General features: G+C 39.5%; 1 protein-coding gene across 7 annotated transcripts; it reads right to left on the minus strand.

Annotated features, from left to right (window-relative positions):
* Positions 1-1,661: 1,661 nt before the first annotated feature.
* Positions 1,662-19,616, minus strand: Clk4 (CDC like kinase 4). 7 transcript variants are annotated; one of them, XM_026780424.1, is made up of 15 exons: positions 19,489-19,611; positions 15,427-15,587; positions 14,572-14,638; positions 12,169-14,019; positions 10,673-10,895; positions 9,531-9,621; positions 9,071-9,137; positions 6,825-6,941; positions 6,574-6,740; positions 6,315-6,409; positions 5,912-6,041; positions 4,773-4,855; positions 2,921-3,000; positions 2,227-2,317; positions 1,662-2,152 (listed from the first exon to the last, which is right to left on the minus strand). In XM_026780424.1, exons 4-15 carry the CDS (start codon positions 12,354-12,356, stop codon positions 2,012-2,014), a joined length of 1,473 nt encoding a protein of 490 aa, XP_026636225.1. In that variant the 5' UTR covers positions 12,357-14,019; positions 14,572-14,638; positions 15,427-15,587; positions 19,489-19,611; the 3' UTR covers positions 1,662-2,011. The 7 variants fall into 7 exon arrangements, with proteins under 7 accessions (XP_026636225.1, XP_026636226.1, XP_013202808.1 ...); XM_026780425.1 differs by having other exon boundaries at positions 12,169-12,227; positions 13,954-14,638; XM_013347354.2 differs by lacking the exon at positions 14,572-14,638 and having other exon boundaries at positions 12,169-12,227.
* Between the last annotated feature and the right edge of the window lie 907 nt (positions 19,617-20,523).

Genomic DNA, 20,523 nt, shown 5'->3' on the forward strand with positions numbered 1-20,523 from the left:
TTAAGATGAAATATGGTAGCTAACATTTGTATTTGAACAGAACGTAGATTGATTTAAAAATTTATTATTTTAATATTTTGAAGCTGGGCTATATATTTAGAGACAAGGACTCATTCTATTCTAATAATTTTTTTAAGATGGAAAAAAATCACTAATACACAACCAGCCTCCCTCAATGCTCAAGTATATTTCTATCAGAGAACTTTCATCTTTTAAGAGCCTATCATCTCTTAAAAAAAAAACAAAATATATAGGGAAGGAGTCTAGAGGAAATGGGAGATAAAAGAATAGGGAGATATGGTCATTATATTCATGCATAATCAAAGAATTAAAAACATTTAAAAATTACCTCCATTATGAATGACCCATGTTCATATGCCCGTCTAAGCCCTTTTCTTTTTAGTGCTGAAGCTGCAGACACCGTAAAAGCAGTGAACTTTCCAGAAAACGAGTGAACCAATAAAGGCAGGCAGGAACAGGGAGCTGAGAGCTCAAAGGAAGGAATGCTTGGCAGAGAACATTTCCACAATGACCACCCTGACCACTACTCATTTCTTCTATGTTAGCGTTAGTAAACAAGTTAGTAAAATACCTTGTGAAGAATGTGAATTTTCAGAAGAGAAATGGACTTAGAGACTGTTATCTTAAAAAAAAAACAAACATTGTTTTAAATATGTGTGCATGGGTATGTGCACATTAGTGCAGCTGCCTGGATATCAGAAGACAGCATTGGATTCCCTACAGCTGGGAATCCAATGCCTAACACAGTGCTGGGAATCTAATAAAAGTAAGTGATCTTAACTACTGAACCATCTCTTCAGCCCCGAAAAGCAATCAGTAACTTAAGAAACGTGATCATCTTTTTTTCCCCTTTACACCAAGATCAGCCTATGAAAAGTTTTTTGGGATGGGGCCCGTGAACTCATGCTGGGGAAAAAGACAGGCTTAGGGAAGCCTAGGAAGTGGACTGAAGAATGGGATGGGAAAAATAAAACTTAGAAATGTTCTGAAGGTGTATGCTGACATGTGGATGGCATCAGAAGCCTAGATATACTTTATATGTGCAATTCTGTGATACTGAAGTTCCTAGCTCTACTGTACTAGGAAGATTGCCTCTAGACAGTATAGTACAGCCTGGCTTTAACTACTTGTCATGCAGAAGAAAGCTCTATATATTTGTGCTTTGAAATATAGACAGATACAGCTCAAATCTGTCTGCAACGTTAAATTAAGATTTAAGTCTTAAATGATTTGTGGTCTGATTAAACTCCTTCATAGACTAATCAGGTATCTTTCCATGAGGGCCTGTTGACATCACGAAGAAAAGAACAGAAAAAAAAAATTGTTTTGTTTTTTTGAGACAGGGTTTCTTTGTATCTTTGGAGTCTGTCCTGGAACTCATTCTGTAGACCAGGCTGTTTTCAAACTCAGAGATCCGCCTGCCTCTGCCTCCTGAATGCTGGCATTAAAGGCATGCGCCACCAAGGCCTGGCCACAAAACAAAATATAATGAAATTTTTACTATGCTAATTTTCCTGAGTTTTAGTTTTTAAAATCTGCCCACCTAGACTGCTGCCTGTTCGATAATCAATAACAAAAACCACCTTTCTCATGAAAAGTTCTACATTTGAGGTGTATAAAGAATACTCAATCACACAAAGTGGTCAAGATTTCCTTTTACTCAAGAAAAAAAAAAATCACTTCAGAGTCAACCTTCATGTACAAAAGACAAGACCAATCACTTTAATCACTGGACACAAAGGGTATTCCAAAGGCCTTTAAAAATGGCAATTAACATCAAAAGGGAAAATTCATTTTAACTCATATTGCATTCATTATCAACACTATACTTAACAAGGTAGCTATGCTATTGATACAAAACATACAGTATTTACACTTAACTGTACAAAATAATTTAATGTTTACAAAAATATTAGAATGTTTAGTTGACTGACACAGTCTTAAAGTAATTGCTTCTAGAGAAGTATATAGGAAGACCACTGATTCCCATTCATTTCCTTTTTAATAAGTCAAAGAAAGGGTGCTGCAATGCTTCATCCAAGGTAATCCTTTTCGTTGGGTCATACTCCAACATTCTTCGAACCAGGTCAAACAGCTTCTCATGCTCTTCATCGTGACACAGCATAAATTCCTGGAGGAAACGGTCTTGTTACATAAAGACATAAATGAAAATGTGACTTAATCATCAATCTTTTATCCCTTTACCTTCAATGGCTTGCAGCGTCTCCTAACATATCTCCCAGCTGAGCTATGCTCATCCCAATCTAGCTGGTTATGGTGGAAATATTTGCGCTTCCTACAAGAGAAAAGAAGTTGAAGTTAAAATAAAATAAGCAAAGTTCCACATTTTTACCTTGTCATCAACTTGGTAGGGACAAGACAGAACAGATCTCTCTCTAAATGTACAGACATATATTTACCTGTGTGTAATTTTTTAAATATTGTCAACATGACAGGATCTTCCTTTTTTATCTATTCTGGGGAAATTTTAGTTATCTCAACTAGGCAGTTCACAAATGAGAAAACACTTTACAAAGGAAGACTCCTGGTGGGGAATTCTGATCTCACCAGATATGGATGGGAATGGGAATTTTTTAACAACTTCCCAGGTGAGCTAGAAAACACTCACTATCCTGTTCAAGAGCGCAGAGCAACAACAGGAAAATCAAACAAGACCGACAGACTCCAGAAAGAATGGGCTCTCACATGTATTTTTTTTTTCATCAACTTAAAAAAAATCTACATAAAAGTTACTCTGAGTACTAAATTATTTTTTGAAGATGACCTTTTAAAAATGCTAAGATTATAGCTCTAAGTTATCATTTGTACAGAATTTCTTTTTACTTCCAGATCTGTAGTCCTCAGAACAGGCCATTCATTGAATGCATCTTAGACAAACCTTGTCTTTTGGATCATGTGCACTGGGATGGGTCCTAATATCCGCTCCATCATTGCCAGGTGCTCCTTACTATCATGAGTCTAAAAAAAAAAAATTCAGGAAAAAGGAATTTAGCACTCTCCACTTCCTTACATGCACATAAAAAAGAAGAGTAAAAATATATGCTGATAAAAAAGAACTAGTCTAAGCTGGACTGTGGTTGCACACACTTGGGAGGCAGAGGCAGGGGGAACTCTCTGAGTTCGAGGTTAGCCTGCTCTACAGAGTGGGTTCTGAGAAAGGTTGGATTATACAGAGAAACCCTGTCTTGAAATACCAAATAAAATAAAATGAATAAAGGCCAGAAATAGCTTAATGGGTAAAAGGCCCTTGTTGCCAAGATTAAAGATCTGAGTCCAACCCCTGGGATTCATGTTATAAAAGAACCAACTCCCACAAGTTATCTTCCACATGTGTGCATTCCCTCAAACAAATAAATTAACAACAACAAAAAGACTTAGATTAGCCAGTTACACAGTTTACATATTCTTCAAAGATTACTGATACTGAAAGAGCTATGCTGTCTTGTGCAAACACAGTACAGTCCAAGATCTATCTGGTAACCAACATGAAAAGTGTCTAATAAAAAAATGCAACAATTTCCTTTTCATGAACTATTTAACTAGACCACTATTATGCTTACTTATCCCGGGTAGTATAGTTGTTCTAACAATTCTCACCACAATTCTTGAGCTTTGTTTAGGAATGTGAATTCAAAGAGATTAAGACAAAGGCACATAGCTAATAACTAAACAAAGCTGACAACAAAAGTCAAGAATCTTATTCAAAACTAATGTGAGTTGCTACACCAGAAAAGCAGCAGTTGGACATATAGGTGAAATGGTGTCTAGTCTAGAGCTGAGGCAGGCTAACTTTTTCTTTGAAAAAGTTATTCAGACAAAAGATATTTTAGGATGAGCTGCTGGCAAAATACCTTTTCTCTTTATCAGGCAGCAGGGAGCACTTTTACAACAGCCCACACTTTACCAATCTTTGTTCTAGAGAGCAAAGATTGTGTGTGTTTAATGTTTTTTACATTTACCAATTATAAGGCCCAGGCAAATTGCCTTTAAAACACTATTACTGCCGGGCCATGGTGGTGCACGCCTTTTATTCCAGCACTTGGGAGACAGAGGCAAGTGGATCTCTCTAAATTCGAGGCCAGCCTGTCTACAAAAGAGCTAGTTCCAGGACAGCTAGGGCTAAAACAGAAAAAAACCCTGTCTCAAATAAAACAAAACAAAAAAACCAACACCCCCCCCCACTCAAAAACCATTATTATTGAGAGGAATAAATATTACTACTCCCACATTTGTTTTTGTTTTGTGAGACAGATGATTCCTTTTGCAGTCAAGACTGGCCTTAACTTCACTAGGTAGGTGAGGCCTCACAACTTGATCCTCTTGTTTCAGCCTCCTTAGTGACACGACTATCAATGTGTCATCACACCTAGCCAGTTCCATATTTTTATGTATTTATAAACATGGTTAGCATAGCCAGAGCAGAATTACAATTAGCCACATTAACACTAATATAAAGTTCAAGAAGTTCTATAAAACAAAAAAGAGAAAAAGCAGAACATATAATATGAACTCTACATGAATTTCACATTATAGACAGCATACACATTCAAAGCAAGTTACAACCTCAATAATGGCAGGACTTCAATCAACTGTGCTTTCAGAAGGATGATATTTATGTTTTACTTTTAATAATAATGATCTATGGTAAATATCCAGTATGGAAGCTAAATATAAAGCATATAACACAAAATTCATTAAAGATCATCAAATAAAACGTATTAGATACATACCTGAAAGACTGTAAACCCAAGGTAATACTCAATAAGAATGCAGCCTATGCTCCACACATCACAAGGCTGAGCCCAACCTAAAGCTATCAAAAACAAACAAGCATGTTACTATTGAACACCTTTAAGCTGCTGACCCTTCCTCACACTCAGGTGCTCTTTATAGTCTACCTGGGAGGCTACAACAGTAACCTCAGGATTTACAATTTTGGTGCACATAGCTCAGGCTTGTCTGGAACTTGGTATTTTCCTCAGTCTTACAAGTGAAGGGGTGCCACCACACCTGGTCCCATATAACCTTTGTTCATTCCACAATGTTCACCACTGGAAACTTATATAGCAATAGAATAACATCTTCAGACAGTAGAATTTGAGCTCTAATCAAAGTTTTCAATCATTATACCTCAATATACTTTTCCTCAGGTAACTAACTGTAGCCCTTTACCTCATTAGTCAATGAATCCCTTCTGATACTAGAGAACTTCATCTCACTCTTTCCCACTGTTATCTGACTGCTAACATCTAAAGCAACTGCTTTCCCTTTACTGCAGCACCCAACTACATTTTCCTCTCTAATCCGCCTTCACCCCGGGGAACACCACAGTATTCTAATCCCCCAGACTCCAGATTCCCTTTTCCAGTGACTCCAACTTCAGATCTGTATCAACCAATAGCACCTCTTCTGTTTTGTTTCCAAGGCCCCAATCCCATCAGTGACTTGAAAGTTTTGAGGTGTAATACATACTCTCTGAGTTTCTAAATTCTGCCCTTTCACTTCCAACTTTCTCCCATAATAGCTAACAGAGACTCTTGCTTAAAGTCTCTTTCCTCCTGCTCCTTACCTATCCTGTCTAAGTCAGCCAACCAAACCCCGGGCACCTGTGGCAGAGCCTTACTCTGCCAATAGAGTAGAAGTAAGTGACTACATAATCCCACAATCACAAGACTATGATGCCTTAACCAAACACACCCACTGTTACTATCACTTGAGGGTCACAAATCTTCAGCACTTAGAATACCTTTCACAAACACTGTCACACAGGAGAAACAGACAAAACTCATTTCTGTATCCTGGTAATATCATTTTAGTTTAACCATGACCTTCAACAATTAGAGTGTAAGGAAGTCTGGTGTCTACTAACCCAAAATGACCTCTGGAGCTCTGTAGTGCCGTGTGGACACCAAGGTACTATGATGTTCGTCATCATATGTTGCACTTCCAAAGTCAACAACTTTGATATCTGTGTTTTTCAGTGTGCGTTCATCTCGTTTCTAGAGACACAATTGAGTAAAGATGAAACTCAATAAAGACATAAAACATTCTATAACACTACTCATAAAATGTGCAAATGAATCCTCCCTCTTTACCCTTCCCGCCTCTCTATCCCCCTCCCGCAACTGGGATACAAGCATCCTATTCCTACTCTATTTGTAGATGAACATCAGATATAAATAGGTTCTGAAGTGAAATTCCTCATTCAAGGACCACCAAGCTACATTAATTTTAAAGACAACACCAAAAATTAAAACAAGTTTTTAACTTACCATTTTAGAATTGTATTTGACTACATAGTCAGACTTCACAAATAAAATATTTTCAGGTTTTAGATCCGTATGAGTTAATTTATTATGATGTAAAACTATAAAGAAAACAGAAAACCATCATTAGTCTCACTTAGATTTCAACTGGGGCTAGGATATGGGGGTCAAAAGGGATTTCACCTTTACCTGTAACCTGCAAGTATTCACATGCTGATTAGATAATAAAGACAATAAAATATACCATGTATTCAAGAATACTTACAATTTATAGATTGGCAGATCTGATAAGCCATTTGCCTGATGTGGTCAATTTGAAATGGCAGAAAGCTATTTTCTTTAATAAAATCATAGGTACTAAGTCCCAGCAGTTCAAACACAATACAAACATGACCATGATGATCAAACCATTCTAGCATCTGGACACATCGGCTAAAAGAGATCAAAATAATAACTGAGTACACAGAAGTGAGCAGCTCACGTAGCATGACAGCTTGTGGTTCAATGTATACTTACAAGACACTGTTGGGGTCAGTGCTGTTCAAGTGCTCCAACACTTGGATTTCAGAGCGAGCTGCCTCCCGGTAACGGCCTACATTTTTTACAATTTTCACTGCTACATGTAAGCCATCCCTTAAAAACAAAAGATGATGATGTTAAATATATAAGCAGTGGGATAAAATTGCATACCCTGTGAAAAGCACTTTCTTTCTTTGTTTTTGAGACCAGATTTCACTATATATAGCTCAGGCTGGGCTTAAACTCATTATGCAGCCCAGACTGACACTGAATTTGTGATACTCCTACCTCAGTCTCCTAAAATACAGTTATAATTACATGTCTCCCATATTATTGTTCTAACTCTTTCAGAGTGCATTAATACCCTAGGTTACAGAACATCTTTTCAAAACAAAGCAATCATTCACATAATACTTAGTAATTTTAAGATGTTTTTAAAAATTTACATTTATATTTCATACAAAACATTTTAAAGTGTAGCACACATACACAATCAGATCATTTGTTCATTTGCTAGGCAGGATCTACTTTGTGCAAAAGACAAGGCACAGGTGCTAGTACTGAACAATGGGACTCACTACTACATGCCTCGGTCTAATGACAAAGGCAGATGAGTATTAAGACATCCTCACAAGAGATGAAGCCCCAACTACTTATACAATAAAATAGCAATTTATACAATCAGACACACAACTGAGCCCTGACAAACTGTGAGCCTATCAAACAACTGGCTAAAGACACTATAAGCTATTGAGGCCCCTCCCTTCAAGCAGACTCATTCAAGTATGTAGAAATAGCTACAGTAAGAGCAGTGAGCATTTCCAATAATAATTCTTAAAGAATATAAATAGTATTTTGAGAAAGTCATGAACAATGGGATGAAAGAAATTTTTAGAGTTTTTTTTTTTTTTTGACTAGTGATGGAAACAGGACCTTGCTTGCCTATGTCAGCCACACGCTGGGCCAACAATAAACATTTCCAAGTATGAACTCAAGCAGTTTGTTCATGGATAACAGCACAGATCAAGTGGCTATGATACTAAGACTCACCAAATATGTTTAAACACAGATAAACTTTACTTTCAAGGCTACTAGTCAGGCAGTGGTGGTGCACTTGGGAGGCAGAGGCAGGTGGAGCTCTGTGAGTCTGAGGTCAGGCTGGTCTACAGAGTATAATGATATTTCATTTGTATTTTAATGAATAAAGCTTGTCTGAAGATCAGAGAGAAAAACAGCCTCACTGATTGCTACTCAAATGTAACACAATTAATAAAAACCCAAGGCAGATAGATATTGGGGTTCAACCTGAAGATCAGAAAAGAAAAGCAGCTAGTCACTGGCTCTTACCACTCTATCTCAGTCTGAAAATGGTGATCTTACCTCCAGGAGTCCTCAGAATGAGACTGTGTCTGAGAGCTGTCTCCTTTCATCTTATATTCCTCTCTAGGGCTAGGATTAAAGGCATGCAATACTACTACCAGGTTTCTATAGCTAACAAGTGTGGCTACTGGGATTAAAGATGTATGTCACTACTGCCTGGTCTGTAAGGCTGACCAGTGGAGCTGTTTTACTTTCTGGTCTTTAGGTAAGCTCTAGTTATTAAAATACAAATGAAATATCACTACAACAGAGAGAGTTCCAGGATAGGCCCCAAAGCTACAGAGAAACCCTGTCTCAAAAACAAATAAAAACCAAACCACACCAAACCAAAAATAAACCTCAACTACTGCTATATACAGTAAGCTGGAAAATTATACCCTTTCCAACAATTTCTGATGAAAAAAAATTAAAGATGTTATTTTAGAAAGGTGTAGCTTCACTAAATTATTTTAAGAAGTTCACTTACAAAAAAGTAGTAAAACCACACACAGAACAGAGGTTCTAAGGGACATGGTGCAATGAAGTAGGTAAGTATATCCCAGAGAATGTAGACTTTATTCTACAGGTCCTAATGGAATTTCTCTGTAGTTCAGAAATCACATTTTAATATATAAAACTGGAATTACTTTATTGACTCTGCAATCCAAAAGTAGCTGAATCCTGCTGAATTTGAGTACTCCTTTAATTACAGAGTAAACTCCATCTGAGAGAAACTGCCATCGCATACCAACAAAACTAATACTCATGGCACATAAATGATATTGAGTTACAGAAATCTTGTTGAATACCTCTCAGAAAAACTTGCAGCAACCACTTTAAAATACATTTCATTAAAATAGTCAAGAAAGAAAAAGCAAACTTACATGCCATGGTCAATGCACTCTACAACTTTGCCAAAGGCCCCTTCACCTAAAGTGTCCACGATTTCATCTAAAGTGAGGGAGAGAAAGAGAGTCTAAGTACCTGAGTACAATTATACAGTTGTTCAAACAATGAATGCTTAAGTGTGGCATATTTCCAAATGATCTCTAGCAAAACATAACTAAGGTTTCATCGCTCAAGTTATTGTATTTTCAGCTGCTACAAAGCAATTAGATAGCGCTATCTGTCTTGCTCTAATCTCAAACTCCACTGATTATTTTGGAATTTAAAGAATAGAAATATTTAAATTCTACAGAAAAGAAGAAATACAAAAGAACAAACAAACCCACAAAAAACAAAACAAAAAAGCAATGAAGAGTCTTTAGCCCCCCGCTGACAAACTATTCTTTAAAAGATTATTCTGTCTGCAAAGTTTAAAAAGTGTTGAAAAATATTCTATACATCTTGCTCTTAGAACGTCTCCACTTTGACAGATCAGGTGACCCTCCTCATCATCCTCTATACTCCTGGATCTTTTCCTTCGGTGGCTCTTCTGGAACGGCAAGTGGGCAGCACCAAGATCGTCCAGCCAATCAATATATCAGAGTGAATTCAGGGCAGAATACGCAATTCATTCAGCGGGGAGATATTCAGGCATTCAGATAAGCACCAGGCCACGAACAGTTGGCAGGAGCAATTTCAAATTCAGTCCCCAGAAATTCACAGGGCACAGTTTATGTTACAGAAGAAAAACATGGCAAGGAACAGATTTTCAGATAAGATACTTAAAGTGGCAATAGAAAAAAACAACACAATTGTCTCTTTAAAATACTGATTTAATTGAAGTCTGAAGTTTAAAGAATGCAATGTCAAGATTTACTATTTTCTGATATAACCATATGCTGTGAGTTGAGTTGTCTAAGTTTGTCAGAAAAATGTCAAGATTAGTCGAAATTGTTCTCTTTTAGCAACATTTAAAAATAGATATCATAATAAGAGGAGGAAGTAAAGACTAATTTCAATCTTCAATCTAGTAAATGCTAGTTCTACAGAAAAAACTTGGGGAGGGAAATGGTACCTTGAAATTTACAAATTAAAGCTGTCTGGCTTTTTCAATACATTTCCCATTCAGCACCCAGTTCAGAACTTTAGCAAAATTAACTGCAGACAATGATGTGCGGCACTAGGAGCTACACACTGGTCAGCAACAGCTAAGCACCCCAACAGTGTGACTCGCCTGAGTTGTTTCCAATTATCAGTAAAGCAGTTTCTTTCAAAATAATTTAAAAAATGTTTACATTCAAAGAAAGATATGGGTGCCTCAGTTTTTAAATATACTGCACAACCACAAAATAAGATGTTTTACTATTAAAACCAACAAGCTCATGATCTGGTTTGCAGAATGAGTAAGTGTGGGCAAGTGAAGACTAGCTAATACACAGGAGTCAGTTATGAGAATGTGTTCATTTCCTTTAAGGATTCAAGTAATATAAATATAAATTATAGCATATCCAAATAGCATTAAAGAAACTTTTAGAACCTTATCACTTTTTTTAGAGCCTTACAAATAGAATCCATTCAAAATAAAAACAAATCACTCATACCGAATGTGACTGATGACTTGCACAGTGTCTATTACGCTTCCTTTTAGGGCTGCTTCTCCTGCTTCGTACTGAGGATTTACTGCAGTGGATCCGGTAAGAGCTTTCAATGTCTCTATGATAATGTCTGGGAACATATCCTTCGCAGTAATCATTTCTGTACTCATCAATGTATCTTCGATCCCGATAATCTCTTTCATTCAAGCATCTTGCTTCTAAATAGTGACTGCAAACATATTAAAGAATTTCAAATTATTCTCTTCATTCTGGAATAATGTGGTTCAAACAAAATTCTCAAGAATTCTTGGTTTAAATAGCTAACTCAATAAAAAGAAAAATTCTAATTGGTGAGATGAAATTTGTACTTATCTCAGATAACTTAATAACCTTAACCAAATATATTTTTCCATATATAATTTCTATAGCCAGGCATGTTGGTATATGCCTGCAATCCCAGCATTTGGAAGGTGAGGGCAGGAGGATCATGAATTCAAGGTCATTTTGAGGTACACTGCAAATCTGAAGCCAGTCTGGGCCACATGAAACCATCTCCAAAAAAACAAAACAAAACAAAACCCCACACATTAGAAAATTGCTGCCAACAATTCATACCAAGGAACAAAGCTTTAATTACAATATATGTATAATTAAATGTTCCTTTACCTTCTGAAAAATCAAGACCAAATCTGCAAACCTGTTCTGCAATACACAGGAATCTAAAGATAGCTTCCTTTCCCTCTCTCAGAGCCACACATATTCAGAGAAAGGCAAAAGAGAATTCCTTTCCCTTTAAATGTAAGCGCATTTTTGGATATCCCAGACAGACTCTTCTCTACTGTGTATCACAGATACAAGGAACCTTAAATGTATTTCAGCCCTTTCATTTACTAACTCAATTAAGATCCCTAAAGGATATGCCATTGTTGCAGAGCACACTAGTGGCAAAAGCTAAGATTTGCAAACTGTCACTACTGCCCTACATGTCACCTATTCTATCTCCTCTCTTTTCTATGTTTAAGTTTTCTGACTCCTGTTTTGAAAATCAGACACCAGAACTTCTGAGGCCTGCCTAGTGTGCCAAACACATCTAAAATCAACCCTCCTAACAAGAAAGGGTCCAGGACCCTGGATAGCCTCCTACTCTACTTGCTTTGCATTTATTATTTTTGGTTGTTAGCCTAGCCTTTTAATGGTTGAGCCATCACTCTAGCCCCACTTTGCATTACTAATTTCCTGTGACTCTTGCAAAATACCCAAGAAATAGAAAAGAAAACAGCATTTTCTAGTGCCACAGTGCTTCTACAGATCCCTTTGAGAACCTCATGGGAAAGGTTATAGACCCTTTCCCCCGAGAAATGTACAAACGCATAAACAAAACTTGGCAAGAACTTCATGGAGGTCATGGACCTCAGGAAGTCAGTGGATCCAAGTTAAGTGTCCTGATCTGATGGAAAGAAAAGGACAGATTAATTTGGCCCAGTTTCCCATCCCCCCTCTACCTGGGATGAGTGTCCTCTTCAACAGAGTGCGAAGCTTCAAGAGGGATGCACATGGAGCACTGAGGGAGAGAGGGGACACCTGCCCAGTCAGACAAATCAGCTAAATAATCCTGACAAGCAATGGAGTGACAGATGTTGCTGAGGCTGCTCCCACCAACCCCTTTATACTCCCCAGAATATGCTGTCATTTCCTTCCCAAGTGCTGGTTTAAGCAGAAACAAAGAGAAACATCCCTAGGACAACTACTCAACAGGACTGGCATCTAATTCAGGCTGGGTTTTCTTATTGCCTAGCATCATTCTCAAGTTCTTCCTAACCTCTGGAGAAATAACTCAGGCTATTCAGATAAAACTCTAGGCCTGAGTCAATTGGTCTAAAACAGAAATCTGGATGAAACACAACAAACTAGATGTCATACTAAGGGCTTCCTACTTAATTTTATAAGGTATCACACCAGCCTCCACCACATTCAAAGTCTACCTTAAAAAAACTAGACTGATAATCTTTAACTGGAATACTATGTGAAACTGGCCCTGCTGACAAACACTCTATCAATGATAAAAAATGGAAGTGGTGATGCACTACCATGAGTAGAACTAGCATGAGAAGGACCTTTCCAGTTTATCACAACCAAAGACCAAAGGTTAAAGATTAAAGTCCACAGAATTATACAAGCTGCAGACAGGGTAGACAGAATAACAGATTTCATCTTTTAAAAATATCCACTGAATGCCCAGTGAATATTTCATTGTAACTTTTCAAAACAGCCCAAACTGTTGAGTGCACTGAAATTTGTTTTTATTTCCACACAGGTCCTGTGGGAGATAAAATAAAATCATATAAGGCAAAGTCTCTGCCAACAAATGAACAACTTAAGATTACTCACAAAGAGAAAGAAAAATCAAAATCAAAATAGACAAATGAAAAATAAGTTGAAAAGGTGCAAATGATCACTTAGACTCAGGGAAGGCAAAGAATTCAATTAGATTAAAATGATTAGGGAAGAATTCATGACAAAGACAGATAAGCATCTTAAAGGAAAGTCAGGATTGGACAAAATAGACAGCAGAAGAAATTCCAGGAGAACAGCAGAGTGCCATCTAACACACAGACAGCACCACCAGGCAGAGGCTTAGGATGCATGTATCTATAGTTAGACAGCAAGTAGATGACTGTATCAAGAGCCAATTTTCACCCAGGATAATGTCAATAGAAGCCCCCCACACACCATACTATAGGTGTTTGTGAAAGGACGGCCTAGTAGCACTAATACTGAATATAGAGTTTGTAAATGAGGACCCAGGCCACAGAGTCTGAATCTTAGTCTGCATACCTCCTAGGTGATTTCCAGTCATGAAATTTATCAAAGGTTTAAAACTTGGTATTCTGTGTTACGGGAAGACAAATATATAAAGGTTATTTACAGCTACGTTGGTCTTTCCAGTATTTGAGACAATAGATTAATTAAGTCTCCTGAAAGACAGAGACCAAACTCACAGGCTACTGCCAAAAGTTAAGTCAGGGGAAAAAGGTTTTATAATGCATGTAACAAAGGGCTAAAATAATTAATACATAATAAAGTCTTATAAATCAGTAAGAAACATACTTTAACAGAAAACAACTGATGTAAAAATTCTTCACAACAAATTCACTAGAAATTTAGAAATTCAGATTAAGAAAACAATTTAAAACAGACAAAACTAGAGACAGCATGAAGGAGCATGTTATAAGCATTCTAGAAAAAGAAAAGAGAATATGCAACAAGAACCTTGTGAGATTTCATACCCTTTAACTTGAAAATGCCTCTTCTCAGAATCTACTTTCACAGGCAAAGATTTGTACACAAAGATCCTTTAGGAACAGACAGTGAGAAGTAATTCAGTAATGGGCAATAGTTTCCAACCTGTTGCTCCTTTATTCTTTGTTCCTTCAATTTCCCAGTAATTTTATTAAAATATTTATAAAATGTTTAGCTTTCATTTTTTTTACAGTTAATGAATATTCTGGATTAGGATGAATAACACCACAAAATGTGTCCGGTGTCAATGTCAAAAATGGCAGTGCTGGCTAGTGGCTAATCGAACTGACTTGTTTTTTATAATTATGAATACAAATCCCTCAAATCAACCTTTACACATAGATAATATATACTAGAACTATGAATAATTAGTTTTAAGATGATAAGCCTTAAATAGTATTTTGTACTTTGCTTACTGTAATAGTGAGGTACAGACAATTTGTATTGTGTATTGTTCATTACTAAGGTCTGGTCATTCAATCTTGCCATAAACCTTACCCCTCACATAACTGTTTAATAAAGCATGATTATTGTACAGGAACTACAAACAAGCTCTTTGACAGAATAACTCTGTTTAGCACGGAGAAGGAAAAAAAATTACATACTGTTTTTTAAAGTAACCCCAGCTGGCTAATTTAGAAAGCAATCTGGTAAACAGCCCCAATGGAACATCTGTACAAACAAGGAAAAAACATAGAACCAACAAAACGAATGAAAAAGGGAAATTAATGGAAGGCAGAGTGAAAGAAACGACTCACCTAGCCTTTCTTTACTATTTAGAACTTTTAATCCTATGTACACATATTACCTTCAAATTTTATACCATAAGATTTCCATAATTTTTTAACTAAGGCTCTATCCTAAATTACCAGAGCAAGTTCCTAAAAATCTCAGACAGACACACCCATTGGTTTTCTTCTATAAACATACCCTGTAGAACACAAGTGACTAATCCTCAAAGCACTTTAATGTTCTCAAAAGTATGCTGCCTTTCTCATTTGTATTAACCACCCTCCGTGACATCTCAATTGTGAAACACTTTTTTGCACACCCAAATATACATACCATCTTCCTATACAATTTAAAGTCACTCATTGGGTATCATTATATATATATCCTTTTGCATCCCCCTCCCTTTTGTGATGAAGGGGTTTTTAAGGATTTTAGGACATCATGCATAGACTGTACCAAGTGTTCTAGCATTGAACTACATCCCCAGAGTCCTTATTTTTCATTCGCTTGCTGAGCAACTATCTGTCTCCCATCATTCCCAGTCAGATATATGAGAAACTATTTTATTCACAGCTATAGTCTCAGCACTACAGAAGCTAGCCTATAATGGCACTCTTAACTGCTTTTTGAATGAATAAACATGTTGCCTGAATTCTAAATTTGATAAAAGCTATAAAAGTAAATGACAAATTTTTAAACCGTTAGAACTTAAAATACAAGTCATTTACCAATCAGAGTCTTTAAACTGATGATGTGGTTTACAATGCCTGTTTTCTTGCGTACTACTGTGAGATCTCCTCTTCCGTTTGTGACTTCCACTGTAGCTGTCATGGCCCCAACTTTCTCTGCCATCCCAATCAGGGCAGTGAGTTCGTTTGGAATGCCGCATCTGTTAACCAAGAGGGGGAAAGGGTGAGCTGGAAAGCTAAAGATGGTTGTATAATTACACACAGGTTCTTACAATCTTTTAGGTATATTCCCCAAAGCTTAGAACACATTAGCACTGCTATGAGATTGACTGAAGAATGGGACTGACCTAATACTAAATGATGTGCAACAATGAGCCTTTAACACATTTTCTTTCACTACTTAGTAAAAAGAGAATTCCTCAAGTTAGTGTTTGCCTTCAAAAATACTCATTGACTTTAATCTTTTCTGTGTTTTGAGACAGGGTTTCTCCATGTAGCCCTGGCTGTCCTGGGAACTCACTCTGTAGAACAGGCTGGTAACAAACTCAAAGAGATCTGCCTACCTTTGACACCCAAGTGCTGGTATTAAAGGCATGTATTTAAAGGATGCACCTGGCTATCCTTTAATTTTTTTTTTAAAAGGGTCAATTAAAATTGCTCAAGGACTTGAGAGATTAGTCAGCCAGTAATGGACATGCTGTGCAAGTATGAGGACTTCATTTCAGATTGCTCACATCCATATAAAAAGCCAGACACCATAGCACAGAACTGTAATTCCAGACCTGGAGGTGAGGGTGGGACATACAGATTCCTGAAACTCATTGGCTAGTCAGTCTAGCTTAACAGGCAAGTACCAGGTTCAATGAGAGACCTTGCCTCAAAAATAATAAAGAGACATGGATACACCCATGCTGACCTCTGGCCCATACATGAACCAGAATGCACATATGCATCCCTGACACACAAAACAGTTCAAGCATAGACAAAGCATAGACAGAATGATTTCGTTATCTTCTACTTATGCTGATGTCTTAACTAGGTCACTCTTATGTTAACAATTTTACCAACTGAGCTATACTCTCAGCCTCTGAATTTGGATTTTAAAAGTCAAGACTGAAATGATTAAAGAAAAGCACCCACACTATGTTTATGGCTAGGTCACCCCAATAGTATCACAAATGTTCTTCAGCCTGGCAAAGCATAATACAAATAATTAAAAGAGAATCATGGAAGTGACTGGTTTAAAGGTAAAGAGCCTTTTATTAAATAGGCTTCTTTTTTCTTAAACTCTGTAGAGTTCCTTTCTCTAAATGCCAGAATTAGACCAATCTTTAAACTGAGACTTGGCCAGTGACATCAGATAATGGTAACAATGCTCAGACTTCATTTACAACTTCCTGTGTACAGCTTGTATTCTCCCAGGCTCAGTATCTAACATTTATCCTTTTTGCTTGTGTCTAAATGTTGCATGCTCTTATGAGGCCAATGGACAATTTGCCAAAATTAGTTCTCTCTGTTCATCACATGGGTCTCTGAGATCAAAGTTATGCACCTTTACTCACTTAACCACCCAGTTTCCCAAAGCAGTTTTTAAAAGATTAATTTTATTTTTAATGGGGGGAAAGCTGCACATGACTGCAATTGTTCACAGAAGCCACAAGAGGGAACAGGATTCTCAGGTCCTTTACAAGAGCAGTACACACTCTTAAATCTCTGCGCTGTCTTTGCAGTTCCAGTTAAAAACACTGCTAAGCAGGGTTTAAATGGTTTGTGTGTATTGGGGGGACGGGGATAGGATGGGACAGGACCACAGCTTAGCAAAGGAGCTGAATAAAGCCCCAATGGAGCAAAACCAACTTAACCACCTTCAGTTTGCCTAAACGACTGAAAAATATGCTAACAAAAGCTATTAAACTCCAGGCTTGGAAAGAAGGCAGTTTCTGTTCTTGCCTCCAAGGCGTTCCTAAGAAATGATGTGCATCACACCACAGGGTGTGATATACACATTCTTTTTCTGTCTTGACTACCGAGGATGTAATGGGAGGCGGGGGTGGTAGTGGTGGTGATGGTTCCGAATCGCTAGGCGAGGACTCTACCACTGATCTGTATCCCCTGTCCAAATATTCAGTAAATTCTATTCCTTTCTTCTAGTTCTGAGCAGCCTTTCAGGCATCTTTCTGATAATGTGGCTTCTCTTTTAGCTCAGTTAAAAAAACCAAGTACGGGTTAAGTCACCCCCCTCCTCCTAAATTCTTGCCTGTTGCCTCAATAAAAGTAAGGCAAGCATTCCCTTTGATATAGTCATTTTAATATGGCAAAGTAAAATAAGCACTACAAATTTACTTATGGCAAATGTCAAAACTCAAACTTTCTTCAAAAAAGCACTCTTTCTATTTTTACTGGTATTCTGCTGACCCATTCCTTCTATTATCAAAATTGTATTTTAGCCACATTTAGGTTTTGGTCTGATTAAGCCTTTTTTTTTTTCTGTTTCTTTGGGAATTGAATCCTGAATCTCAAGCACTAGGCTACTAAGCACTCTTAAGTAACAGCAGGCAAATTTACAGCTTCTGATGACTCATCATTACGACTGGCCATTAAGTAGGGTTTCACAAGACTTATTTATGTGCTTGTTTCAGTTCCCTCCTCCCCCTTAGATTTCACCCTGCCACACCAGTTTACTGAATTGAGACAGAATTCTCAAATGATATTAACACGCAAACATTAAAATTAAAAGAAATTCCTCGTGAGAGCCCAAGAGCTGTATTTTTATTTATCTAGATTTATTATTTAAAATCCAGCAGTTGGTCCCACTCCCGACCACTCCCGCTGAACATCCCCCACCCCTGCTTTATCTCCAGTGAAGTTCAGAACTAATTTTCTTAGTCAGGTGTGGAGGCACATGCCATGGTGACGCAGAGGCAGGCTGAGCTCTGACACAGCGGGTCCGATGAAAGCCTGCTTTGCAGAGTACCACCTTGCCTCAAACAAACCAATAAAGAAGTCTTTACTTATAAGGCAAAGTGAAAGATTTCAGGTCTCATATATGAATAAAGAGTTCCTTCTCATACAGGGGAAGGAAAGCTACATCAAAATATTACACTGTCTCTAATACTTAAAACGCTACATACTAGAATCTTGGTGTCTTTCAATAGAATAACACAATGGAACCAATATGCATATACCCATATTGGAAATACGATTCTCCACCACCCTCTTAAAAACCGTATGGTATCTGGCAACTCCATGTTAAACACAGGCTTAAAAACATGGAGACCGGAGTTTCCAGCCTCTCAGAGGCCTGCATTTTCTAAGTGGGGGACAAGGGGCACTCGGGTGCTTGCTCAAAGCTGGGTCAAGCAGCGGCAGCGACAGAAGACAGGTGACTACTGGCCCACGGGGTTTGGAGGGCTGACCACTCCAGCAAAGGGTCAAGAGCACCGTTCGTTCTCGGCAGCGTTAGTACGGGGGAGAGGCGGCTACAACAACCAACCAACAAACAAACAGGCTGGGCGTGGCGACGCCCGCCTTTAACCAGGCCGCTCGGGAGGCAGAGGCAGGGGGATCTTCGGAGTCCCAGGGCAGCCTGGTCTCCACGGCGAGTTCCAGGGCTGGCAGGGAGACCTCTTCGGGGAGCAAAGAACCAAACCCAAACCCCGCTGCCCCAAGGGCGGACGGACCTTCCTTCCCAAGCGTGTTCCTCGAAGCGGGAGGTTGAGTTCCAGCCACCGGGATCGCCGCAGTGCCCGCCCCACCTCCCCCCGGGCAGCTGGCCAGGGCCTTTGGCGCAGCCCGGCAGGGAGAACGGCGGACTCGGGGGAAGCCTTCAGTTCCGCACACTGCCAGGGCCGCCGAGAGGAGCGAGGAGGGGTGCAGGCGACCCGACTCCCGGGGACATGCCCCGCCAACGTCTCCCCATCGGCTCCCACCATGGCCGGCCAGCACCCGCGGGCCGCCACTTCAGCGGCGAAACGGCAGCAGCTCGGGTGCTGTCGCCGCCGGCTGAGCGGTGCCCCGCCAAGACAGACAGCCATGGGCGCCGAGGCCCAAAGCCCGTTCTTTCCTCAGCCACCTAGCTCCGCGAGGCCCTGCCCGCCTCACCTCCGCAAAAGCGAAAGGCCTGTTGGCCGAGAAATGTCGCCGAACCGCCGCCGTCGCTCTCCAGCCGCCGCTGCGACAAACACCGACAAAATGGCGTCCGCGCCGTCACCCCACAACCTCCTCAGGTGGATCTAGCGCCACCTACGCCGAGCAAGCGCGCATGCGTCACGGAGCCTCGGGCCCGCCCACAGATTCCGCAAGGGGCGGGGACTGTGACGTCAGGAAGGGCGTGATCATCCACACCGCGGCTGCGCGGCGCGGACGGTGCTTGGAGGAGGAGGTTCTGTCAAGCTGTACCTGGGAGACCGCCCTGACTCTATGGCGCGTGCCAGCCTCTTAAAGAATTTTTTTTTTTCTCGACGTGGCCGCCCTGGGCAGAGCCAACTTCTGACCCTTTCCCTTCATCCTCAAGTGGGACACCCATGGGACTCGGCCTGCCAGTCATCGATGAACTTTTCCCGGACCTCAGCCCCAGGCAGAGCCATTAGAGCATAAAGTCCCCAGAGGCTCAGTGCCAGGTCTAGGCTGATGGAGCCAGGGCAGCTCAGTGACCAGGATATGTTAGTCACCTGGCGCTTCCGCTCCAAACTGGATTTGGAGTTTATCTGACGATGTCTCTGAAAACAAGCTTAGGAGGGGCTTATCCTTTCGGGGCATTCACCCCTCAGCCTGCAGAGCAAAAGGAATGGGGAAGTTTCTCCTGAGACTTCTGAAGGCAGTGGGGCGGAGGTGGCGCCTGCTTTTAATCCCAGCACTCAGCAGGCAGAGAGGCAGGTGGATCTCAGTGTGTTCCAGGCCCGCCTGGTCTATGGAGTTCCAGGACAGCCAGGGCTGTTACACAGAAAAACAAAACAAAAAAAGAGACATTCTTTCTGACCGTGGTAGCTTCATCCCTTTCTATTATAGTTACTAGACAAATGGACATTTGTGGTCAGAAGACATTTTTAATTTCCAAGAACTGGGCTTTTATGCCACAGGCCTGTAATCCCAGCATTTGAGAGTTATTGGCAGGAGAATCAGGAGTTCTAGGTCATC

Source organism: Microtus ochrogaster, chromosome 7, assembly GCF_000317375.1.
Source record: "Microtus ochrogaster isolate Prairie Vole_2 chromosome 7, MicOch1.0, whole genome shotgun sequence".
NCBI classification, from domain to species: Eukaryota; Metazoa; Chordata; class Mammalia; order Rodentia; family Cricetidae; genus Microtus; species Microtus ochrogaster.

Bases quoted from the DNA above. Each gene is read 5' to 3' on its own strand.
- Clk4 (XM_026780424.1), bottom strand. From the start codon at position 12,356: ATGACAGCATATTCTGGGGAGTATAAAGGGGTTGGTGGGAGCAGCCTC. The intron at 6,942-9,070 runs GTAAGTTTGCTT...TTTGTTTTTAAG, and splicing joins GAGTGCATTGACCATGGCAT to GGATGGCTTACATGTAGCAG. The intron at 3,001-4,772 runs GTATGTATCTAA...TTTTTTTTTTAG, and splicing joins TTGGGTTTACAGTCTTTCAG to ACTCATGATAGTAAGGAGCA.